At 48.3% G+C, this 10,465-nt stretch overlaps 1 protein-coding gene across 1 annotated transcript; it reads right to left on the bottom strand.

Annotated features, from left to right (window-relative positions):
- Nucleotides 1-1,531: 1,531 nt before the first annotated feature.
- LOC106805388 (chondroadherin-like) lies at nt 1,532-7,713 on the bottom strand. Its single transcript, XM_014806952.1, has 5 exons — nt 6,968-7,713; nt 5,771-5,930; nt 4,927-5,351; nt 2,851-3,021; nt 1,532-2,305 (listed from the first exon to the last, which is right to left on the bottom strand). Exons 1-5 carry the CDS (start codon nt 7,319-7,321, stop codon nt 2,120-2,122), a joined length of 1,296 nt encoding a protein of 431 aa, XP_014662438.1. The 5' UTR covers nt 7,322-7,713; the 3' UTR covers nt 1,532-2,119.
- Between the last annotated feature and the right edge of the window lie 2,752 nt (nt 7,714-10,465).

The raw sequence follows: 10,465 nt of genomic DNA, 5'->3' as shown, positions 1-10,465 counted from the left end.
CTACATTGTTATTCCTATGTTACTCACAGGCATATACATCCCTGCGTGTTACTCACAGGTACACATCCCTGCGTGTTAAACTTCCCCGATTGTAGATAAAAATCGTGCCGATGTGAACTCATAATTGCTTGCACGCAGTGGCACATGCAGTGAAGCTGCAATATTGGGCCGTGAGAGCACTCTCCGACATAAAATTCCAACCGAGTAAAAATCGAGTTCATTCAATGTCATGCGCGCTTCCAGATGGATGACCTTCTGCTGACTAGGGTAGTGGCTCAATGATGGCTGTTCGTTTTTCCAAATCTAGCGAACGAAATGAATTCCCTGCGCTGACCGCCGGCTGTAACGCCAGTGTTTTACGTTGCTATGGGAACAAGTTTGCGGCTAATGCGGAGACAACGATTAGCGATACGTTGGCGTTGAGCAGAGTGGGAGCGGGGGCGGTTAAAAAAAGATGTTAAATAAAGAGCGATCGGACATCATAAATTCTCGCCACAGCCGTTGATATCGCATCGTGCTGCCATCTCCCGGTGCTTTCAGTGTGTTTTTAAATTACTTTGCAGTGCGAACTGTCGTAAAAACAATTATACGTGTGTATTCGTTAGTTGCTTCCTCCTATAATATACTGTGCCCAATGGACATTCAAACGATGTGCAAACTAATCGATTTACTTTGTGAGGAAACACACACAGAAACGTTGTATAACCTAGTGCTGCCATCTGTGAATACGCGAATGCAACATAATAGCTACTATGAAAAGTGAATCATGGTTGTATGAGTAGTAGACACGGTTACGTACTTTCCTATATCCGAGCAGGAAGCCTGGTTCGCCACTGAGGGGTATGCTTCAACTGAGCTATCCTCCTGAGCGTTGATAAAAAAAATAGTTGGCGCAATGCAAGCGCCAGACGACTTGTTTCAACTTTGACTCATCAGGTTCTTCAGTGTTTTTGCTTCGTCTGCAAAGACGATACTGGGTATCTTTGCACTCTCAGTTATATACGAGAGAGTGAGGTGAGAGAGAGAGAGAGAGAGAGAGAGAGACTGCGAGAGAGAGAGAGAGAGAAAGAGAGAGAGAGAGAGAGAAAGAGGGAGAGAGAGAGAGAGGGAGAGGGGGGGGGAGACCAGAGACCAGAAGGCCAGAGACCAGAGACCAAGAAAGGTCAATCGACTACGGAAGGAAACAACTTTAAGGCTAGGCATTGTCAGTGAGATTGCCGACCTAATATAAAACAGAATGGTTCTTCGCCTGCGTGTAATTAGCCTCCTTGTCATTATTCACGAATTGCAGATAATGCACGTAATTATGCTTGCCTGCGTTATGCGCAATGGCCGACCTAGAGGAGGTATTTGCAGTGGCAGCAAAACATCTTCCGGATGTACAGCGTGTGTTGGGAGGAACGGAAAGGAATTTCCTCTTCTACAGAGGAGTAGAGTTACGTGCCAAGCATCGCGCTAGCTGTCTGAACGTCCGCGTTGCGAATGACTGCCGCTACTGCAGCTAACCTATAGCTGTCGCCATACGCTCAAATTTCATTTACCAAACGTTCGAAATTTTATTTCACTTACGCCACGCGATGATCACAAATACGACAGTGAGCGGAGAGGTTAATCTAAAAGCTTCCAACACGCGAGCAGCATCGTCATATTTTCTATGAAATCAGATGAAATTTAATAAATGCAAGCCGTTACCGAACAGCTCGTGCAAAGCTATTTTAGAGGCAATGCATGTATGTTATACATGTGCTATATTATTATACACTGCATTATATACTTGCATCGAAAGCGAATCTGAAGCGAGCAATAACTCACTTCTTACAAAGGATTTTCGCTAACTGCTAATAACTTGCAGCCAGACGTACTTATATATAATCAGGAGTCAACGAAACTTGGTTTTATTCACTCCTGATATAATAGCCATATTAGCATATAGTTTGCTAAACAATGTAAGCATACGCACGTATATTAGCATGTCGCTTTTAAGCGCCACTCGCTTTTTATAAAACGCATTATGGCTATATTTAAGAGCTTATAATACTGTTATAGTACTTAATATTGTTTTATTAACTTTTGTTATAATTAAGGTTTATGCCAGTCGAAAGGCTTCAATTGCTGCTGTTTAAATGAGAACAATCATGCTGCCCACTACCACCAGGGCCGTAAGAAGGCCGGAGACAGTGCGGACGGGAGCCGTGGATGGCGCACACTGCAGAATTAATGCCGGTCCGTTGACAATCTCACCGATCCTGTCGCTCTTGCGCAGACTCGACGCTCCTGATGCATCCACATCCACGATCTCCTTTGGCTGTAAACAAATCAAAATGACAAACGAGTTCGGTGTGAGATTAGCTGCTGAGCAATGCAGCGCGGCATTGCGTGTCAGTCCGGGGGGGGGGGATGCGGCTGGCACTTGATTTGTCAGAAGATTCGCCGCAAAGCGACGGACAAGTTGAGTTGTAATTGCAACGATATTGCGCTGTCCACCTGCTGCGTGAGCAATGCGGCTGACGAGTAGAGATACTCCCACACACATACACACATACACACACGCACACGCACATAATACCCTACACACTCTTTGAAGAATATTCATTGTTTTTTTTTAGTTTAATTTAAAATTAAATTAATAATATTCGTTTAATTCTATTAGGATTATTAGGTACATTATCATTAGGATAATCATGTAATTCTATTAGTTTTATTATCAAATTACTTAATTAATTTCGTTAAATGAATTTAATTAAGTTAATTAAACTATATTAGCGCATTATCTTTTTATTATCTAACGGTGGGATTGTTTCGCGCGTGAGAGCGTTGCGGGGAGGGGGCGCCACGCTCGCGGTCTCTCACCTCTTGACAGCGATTGTTCTCAACGATAGGAACGTTTGCTTCGATCATGTGTTCCTCGAACAGCGGGTAGACGCCGCAGCCGCAGTCGAGTCTGTTGTTGTAGAAGAACGTGTAGAAGCGCACGCCGACGATGGCGCGTTGCTCGATGGCGTCGATGTCGTTGTTGTAGATCTGTGCGCATGTAAACGGAGACGACGTGTAGGAGAAGCTGCGAAGCTGAGAAGCAGCTCTCTCAGACAGAGAGATGAAGAGATATAGGAAAGCTCGTGAGCTCGTGTAACAGGCACGTGTGATATACATACAATACATATCTTATACACCAGGCACATACAGACAAGCGACTGGTTTACAAATGCAGTACATATTTACGAGCGTTGAGTCCTGCAGGTCGCAGGCAGCAGGCAGGTCCTCAGTCAGTGATGTCCAGCAGCGACGGTAGCGTGGTGATCCCCAGCAGGTGAGATCAGCGGAATCTGTGTGCTGACAGCGTCGGGAGCTGTCAAGCACCGTGGAACCGTGTCTGCCTTCTTGTCGAAACTGTTCGTTATTTATACTGCTGGAGGAATGCGTGGCCTGCGCGTCAAGGCCTTGTTGCGTGCGGATGGTGCAATTCTGTGTCCTTCTCCAGTATTGTATGGACAACTGAAGGTGAGAGACTTCCTTCTCTAGCGTGAGAATGGCAGCTGGAGCTTCTAGAAGTCCTTGTATTGGGAGTCGCGGCAGTTCGATTCATGCTCTCATATTTTCATAGTACACATTTGTCGGCGGCGTTCGTTGTTTGTTCTTTATTAGTCGACATGCGAGATCAAGGTGTGATGTCCTTCTATAGGTACTAAAATGTCATAGTGTCGCCTTGTGTAGGTGATTACTTTCTCTCTCGCCTTTCTTGTGTCCCGCGCGCGACACGTGTGCGCCACGCGACCGGCGTGTGCGACCCGTGTCGCTCGCTGCGCTCGGCTCATGTTACCTTGACTATTACTAAAATAACCTATGACGTGATTTGCTTACGTTTAATGACCCGTGTCGCTGGGTTTTTATACGGTTTATTCCCATTTCGCCATTTTCCCACTTCGTCATTTGCCATTTCGCCATTAAAAATTCCCACTTCGCCATTTGCCATTTCGCCATTTCCCGTTTCGCCATTTCCAACTTCGCCATTTTCCCATTTCGCCAGTTTCCCACTTCGCCAGTTTCCCATTTCGCCAGTTTCCCGTTTCGCCAGTTTCCCATTCCGCCATTTCGTCCTATCTCCCCACTCTCTAGCGCTCTCCCTGTGATGTTCTTTCTCTCTGCCTCCCCCACTTCTCTTTACCGTTCCCACACACACTCTCTCCTTTGTTCGAGCTACCCCGCGTCTCTCTCTCTATCGTCTCTCGCTCTCCCTTTCTCTCTCTCTCTTTCTCTCTCTCTCTCTCTCTCCCTGCCCCTCTCCTTCTCTATTCTATCCCCCTCTCTCACACATTCTCTCTCACACATACTCCTTTGTTGGCGCTCTCCTGTGTCTTTCTCTCTTCCTCTCTCTATTTTTCCATTTTCTCCCCGTTTTTCTCCCACACTCTCCCACACTCTCTCTCTCTCTTTCTCTCTCCTTCGTTGGCGTTCTCCCGGCGCCTCTCTCTTTCTCCTTCGTTGGCGTTCTCCCGGCGCCTCTCTCTCTCTCTCTTTCTCTCTCTCTCTCTTTCTCTCTCTCTCTATTTTTCAAGTCACTCCTCTTTTCTTACACACTCTCCCACTCTCTCTCTCTCTCTCTCTCTCTCTCTTTTGTTGGCACTCTCTCCGCGTCTCTCTCTCTCTCTCTCTCTCTCTCTCGCTCTATCTATTTTTCCATTCTCTCCAATTTTTTCTCTCACACTCTCCCACCTTCTCTCTCCTTCGTTGGTGCTCTCCCCGCGCCTCTCTCTCTCTCTCTCTCTCTCTCTCTCTCTCTATTTTTCTATTCCCTCGTCTTTTCTCACACACACTCTCCCACTTTCTCTCCTTCGTTGGCGCTCTCCCGCGCCTCTCTCTCTCTCTCTCTCTCTCTCTCTCTCTCTCTCTCTCTCTCTCTCTCTCGCGTGCGCGCGCACCGCCGCGTACCTGGTACAGGTACACGTCGTCCATGCCGTGGAAGGCGTACGTCTCGATGAGACCGATGTGTGACATCGTGATGACGAAGTTCATCGTCTCGCGCGCGCCGTGGAACGCGTCCGTGCGGATCGCGCCGATCGACGCGTTGGCGATCTTCAGATTCGTGAAGCCGTACACGTCCTCGAAGGCTCGACTCTCGATCGCGTCGACAGTAACGTTGCTCATGACGAACGTCCGCACGGACTCGAGTCCCGAGAAGGCGTGCGCCGGCAGCTGGGCGACGCTAAAACCCGAGAGCGTCAGCCGCGTCACGTTCCAGAGACCGCGGAAGGCGTACGGCTCGATGCTGAGCAGGTGCGGCAGATGCAGCTCGAGCAAATTGACGTATTGAAGACCCGAGAATGCGTCGGTGCGCAGCGTGACGATGGGGTTACCTGTAATAGAAGTCAGGTGTTAGTTGGAGACGACAGGTGTTAGCTGTAGCAGACGACAGGTGTTAGCTGTAGCAGACGACAGGTGTTAGCTGTAACAGACGACAGGTGTTAGCTGTAACAGACGACAGGTGTTAGCTGTAACAGACGACAGGTGTTAGCTGTAGCAGACGACAGGTGTTAGCTGTAGCAGACGACAGGTGTTAGCTGTAATAGACGACATATCTTAGTTGTAACAGACTACAATGAATACCTACAGTGATTATGCTGCAGCACATTTAATTGCGCAGAGAAACATTTCTAGCGTCCCATCAAATCCATATTTACAGTTTTCAATAACAATATAATCGAAGCAGGTCCCACAAAACTAACTGCGAAGTGTCAATTCCCCTGGCCGGTCAACCCTGCCCATCTGGGCTCACCGTTAGAGAGCAGCAGCGAGCTAACGAAGCTCGTGCCGTTGAAGGCGTGTCCCTCGATGACCTGAATGGCGTTATGTTCCAGGTCGATGATAATCTTTTTGTTGCGAAATCCTTTTATGTCGCCCATGGAGTTCGACTGTAGAACTTGGATTGCATTGTTCTGCAGGGAGAAAGATGTCAGATCGAATTGCAACGGCCTGATTGATAACGCGTTGAACAGCATTGGGGGAACTGAACTCGTCTTAGTGTGTCATTGTTAGATTCACCTGCACGATCGCGGCGATAATATAACATGTACGATGATAGGGCTTAGCCTACCTGTACAGCGTATTGATTGCCTTACCTGTAAGATGACAGTGATTACATCACCGTTACAACGTACGTATTGATTACCTTACCTGTAAGATGACAGTGATTACATCTCCTGTACAACGTACGTATTAATTACATTACCTGTACGATGGCAGGAATTACCTTACCTGTTCGGTAGGAGGAATTAGTTATGCTGCAACGTAGTTATAGTTCGCAACATGCACAACGTTACCTGTATGGCAGGAGTGTTCACATTACTCGCCTGATGTGGGCAATGAACTTAAGCCTCTATGTAGACTGGTGAGTTAATTTATTTGGCTATACTGAGCTATTACGTGGAAGGTCATTAATTATCCGTAAGATGACAGCCTAACTTGGTTTTCCAAGCGTCAGTAGAGTCAATTAGGCCATCAAGGCGCGTGCTGGTCAGTGATCAGTATTCATGGAGAGAGCGCGCGAGAAAGAGAGGTGGGGGAGTGAGCAAGAGAGTGAGAAAAAGAAGAAGAAAAAGAAGACAAATATATATATACACACACACAGCACACATATTAAATATTATATATATAGTATATATATATAGTATATATATAATATAGGGCGGGAAAAGCAAGGAGGAGCGAGAGGAGACGATAGCGAGAGAGAGGGGAGAGAGAGAAAGAGAGAACAAGAGAGAGAGAGAGAGAGCCTGACGGGAGACGCGAGCTGCCCGCAAGAGAGAGAGAGAGAGAGAGAGAGAGAGAGAGAGAGAAAGAGAAAGAGAGATATAGAGAGAAAGCAAGAGAGAAAGAGAGAGAGATAGCAGAGAGAGAGAGAGGCGGGGAGAGAATGAGAGCGCGCGAGCAAGAGAGAGAGATCATACTGTAGACAAGATCATCGCTTAATTACCCGTATGATGAGATGACTGAGGCGATCCAAGCCTCGAAAGGCGAACGCGCCGACAGCTGCCACGCTGCTGTTGTGTATCTCCACCCGCGTCAGGTACGGCACGCCCTTGAACGCGTCCGTCGGGATGCCGGTCAGCCGACTCTCGCGGATGACCACCGTCGACGTCTCGGTCGGATAGTCGATTGCCTGCGGTAGACTGCTCAGGCCCTTGCACGCGACCCTCATCTCGGGGCGCCCCCTGGTGCCGCGGCTGCTCGCAATGAACGAGCACGTGCAGTCGTCGGGGCAGGCTGCCGCCGACGCGACGGCGACGACAAGAAGCAGTGTCGTCACCGGAAACAGCGGGCGTCGCATCGCGTGCGCGCGTCGTCGGTGACGGGAACACGTGATGGCGAACTCACCTAGTCACGTGATAACGCACTCGGCGCCACGTGATTCTGTCCCCGTCGACCCGGAGGTCGATAAACGTCGTCGACGGAGTTATTGCGTGCTGCCACTAGGTGTCGCTAGCAGCGTCACGCCGCGGCGACGAAACGGACGTCGGTGCAGCAGCGTCAGCGCGATTCACTCTGATTAGCGACGCCTAGCGTTATCCGAGGGAACTAACCTTTGAATCGACGAGTTGACAATTAGCGTTTGATGGTTGGTGGCAGATGTAATGTCACATGCTTTTACGTCAATACCTATAGTCGTCCACAGCGTAGGCTCTGCTCGCAGTTGTTCCCCTGTCGGCAAGTGGAGGTGTTATGATCCGAGAATGGCTGAAGGATTGGCCTTTACCCGCTATTATGATACAGCTTCCGGCATGACTGTACTCAGGCGCACTGACATCTACCGGTAACGTGGTAGATATGTACCGGGGCAGATAAGTCACTGGTGTCACGTGACGCTTCTACTTGCGTAGGTAGAGACCGGATCTGCATCCAAATTTCCTTGAAAGCGCAATGCGCGAAGCAAGTGCGACGAATTCCCCGTTTATACAAAAAAACGATATATAAAATTTATTCCAATCTTTATTACAATTTTAAAACAACATATTTTGTATCTACCACTATCGATCCATATTCCCTTTAAATATCTGCGCTATATTTATGTCACGCCTATAGGGAACAGATTGTTTCGAAAGTAAATTTTCTAGATCGGATTTTCCCAAGCACATGTCTTGCGGCCATGCCCCTGCCCATTTTGAGCGCGGAAGTTTGGCCGAAGAAAATTTGCTTGGGTGGCAACGGGAACCAGCGACGCGAACACCATTCCATGTTCATTAGCATAGAGAAAGGATTGCGGCGCGTGAAAATTTTAGTTCGAATTTTACCAAGCACATCTCTCCCGGGCATCCCTTTCAAAAACTTGCGAAAAAAGTTTCAGCATGTAAGATCGACCGAAGAAAATGATCTTAGCTGGCAATGGCGACCATGCAGCGACGCGAGCGCCATTCCATGTACATTAGCATAATATACAAATAGTAATACCTATAACAACGTAATTATATCTACGAAAATTCGGTCACACATTAACACATTAGAGAGTCGGTGCTAGTTCGTATACAGTATTCATGTTCATAGACTGTGCAGCTGCATGTGCGTGTGTCCTGGTCGCACGGAAGGTGGTGCAATCTAGGAGCGAGTGTTGCGAATAATAAACATCGTCGAGTGATCCATTGCAGCATACTAAATATGAATCTGCTTTCAATTACAGGTAGGTGACCATTGTAGGCGCACTGCGCGCTGATCGTACATAATGTAAGTATAACGTATATACGTGTCACGTGCTGAAATTCTGTCATGCGTCACGTGTCACGTTTGTTGAATGGGTGTTCGTGGCTTGTCTCATGTTCGTGATTATCACCTGTAGTAACAGTGCGCGGGAAACACTTGGAGTCGCGGAATGCAACAGGCACGTTACGAGCGCGCAACGTAATCAAGGGCGATACAGTGGCTACGTTGTCTGTGTATATAGTATCAGGAGTTAATGAAGACAAACATTTGTCCTCATAGTATCTACGCAGTCTGCTATCAGGATTCCGCTCACCGCCTCTCTCGTCTCGTCATGGTGTCCCTTCTCACCTCTTTTTTATCATTCCTCTCTCTCTCTCTCTTTCTCTCTGTGTTTTTTTCTTTTTTAGCTCTCTCTCCCTCTCCATCTCTCTCTCGCACTCTCTCTCTCGCGCTCTCTCTCTCGCGCTCTCTCTGTTTCTCTCTTTGTTTCTGTCTCTTGCCCTATCTCGATCTCTCCCTCACCATCTCTCTTGCTCTCTCTCTCTAGCTCACTACGTCTCTCATTCTCGTTCTTGCCTTTCTCATTTCTCTCCTCTCTCTCTCTCCTCTTGCCGAGTAAGCCCCCCTCGCACGCATGTGAATCCCTACACGTCAGCATTTACAAGGTGGATTCTATGTGCAATACATCAATCATAAAGACGTACGGTGACAGACCAAACTCGGGCCGCGCTAGCGCTCATAGGGTCTATGTCCCCCAGGGTATACTGCCGGAACGTACCCTGGGTACGGTCCGGTATACCAGAACGTACCCTGGTCACTATTTGATATGGTTAGGGTTAGGATTAGGGTTAGGAATAGGGTTAGGGTTCGGGTTCGGGTTAGGGTTAGGGAGTAGGCGTAGGCGACTACCTAGACTCGTTAGTGGAGTAGGCGAAGTACGGTACGGCATATTAGATAGTACCAGGGTACGTTCCGGCAGTACCCTGGGGAACATAGACCCTCTCAGCCTTGCTAGCAGCACGTACACGTTGCTATGCGCTGGGGACTGACGGGTATGCCACTGCAACGATGCTTTTTCATGCGTCACACAGTCAGAACTTCATTATAACGAACCGATGAACATTTCACTAAGCGTATACAAAACGGGAAAATTAATTTCCTGGTGCATTTAGACCGTGTGTATGCGTGCAGACGGGAGAATGCATGAATCGACAGCATGCATAACTGCGGAGTTATTCGCGGCACGGCATGGCAACGGGCACCTATCTCTGCGGTATATTATCAGGATTAGGAGTTAATGAAGACAAAATATGTTTGTCTTCATTAACTCCTGATATTATCCTATAGAACGTTAATTGCTGTGCGTGGGCTCGTAACTTGATTCCCATGAACACCGCATCCTCGGTATTCCGTCTAATGAGAGCACGCCGCACCTGCCACTAGACCGTCGGTTCGTCTCCCGTGTCCTAACTACATACACACGTGCGCACGCACGCACGCACGCGCACACACACACACGCACGCACGCACGTACGCACGCATACACGCACACACCCACACACTCGCGCGCCGCGCAAGCGCACGCACACACGCGCGCACACACACACATACACACACACACACACACACACAACACACACAGACGCATATACACACACGCGCGCACGCACGCACTACACGCGCACACACACACAAATACACACACACACACACACACACACACACACACACACACACACACACACACACACACACACACACACACACACACACACACACA

The sequence above is a fragment of the Priapulus caudatus genome, unplaced genomic scaffold (genome assembly GCF_000485595.1).
Source record: "Priapulus caudatus unplaced genomic scaffold, Priapulus_caudatus-5.0.1 Scaffold112, whole genome shotgun sequence".
Lineage (NCBI taxonomy): Eukaryota > Metazoa > Priapulida > Priapulimorpha > Priapulimorphida > Priapulidae > Priapulus > Priapulus caudatus.
The sequence above is the reverse complement of the archived record's forward strand: the minus strand, read 5'-3'. Positions and strand labels throughout refer to the sequence as shown.

Coding starts and splice junctions, on each gene's coding strand:
- LOC106805388 (XM_014806952.1), bottom strand. CDS start 7,321: ATGCGACGCCCGCTGTTTCCGGTGACGACACTGCTTCTTGTCGTCGCC. Junction 3,022..4,926: donor ACGACGTGTACCTGTACCAG/GTACGCGGCGGT, acceptor ACATGCGCACAG/ATCTACAACAACGACATCGA. Junction 2,306..2,850: donor AGAACAATCGCTGTCAAGAG/GTGAGAGACCGC, acceptor ATTTGTTTACAG/CCAAAGGAGATCGTGGATGT.